This window comes from Fulmarus glacialis, unplaced genomic scaffold (genome assembly GCF_000690835.1).
Source record: "Fulmarus glacialis isolate BGI_N327 unplaced genomic scaffold, ASM69083v1 scaffold36116, whole genome shotgun sequence".
Classification (NCBI taxonomy): domain Eukaryota; kingdom Metazoa; phylum Chordata; class Aves; order Procellariiformes; family Procellariidae; genus Fulmarus; species Fulmarus glacialis.
In genome coordinates, this window is record NW_009219362.1 from 1 (window position 1) to 276 (window position 276).

The following is a 276-nucleotide window of genomic DNA, read 5'->3' on the forward strand; positions in this document are numbered from 1 at the left end:
GAGAGACAGCAGCCCAGCAGACCTAGGAGGGAAGCTTCGTCTTCCCTGGGACTAACGCTCAGAGCTCTACACGCCCCCTCCCTGGATGTCCCACCTCCAGCCCGTGGTCTCGGGAATGCACCGCGCTGATCTCGATGGTATGCAGCTCCTCCAGGGTCAGCTGCCTGGCGTAGAAGTGTGCCACCACGCGATGTGGCCCCTCTGTCAGGTGTGAGCACAGATAGTCAGCTTCCGTCAGGCGCACACAGCCCAAACCCAAGCCCAGCACCCGATTCA

General features: G+C 62.0%; 1 protein-coding gene across 1 annotated transcript; it reads right to left on the minus strand.

Moving 5' to 3' along the window:
* Positions 1-94: 94 nt before the first annotated feature.
* On the minus strand, positions 95-228 carry LOC104078637 (protein syndesmos-like; the record flags this gene model as incomplete). The annotated part of the gene is made up of 1 exon (XM_009580349.1): positions 95-228. A coding segment is annotated over one exon (134 nt), but the record flags the coding sequence as incomplete, so codon positions are not given.
* Between the last annotated feature and the right edge of the window lie 48 nt (positions 229-276).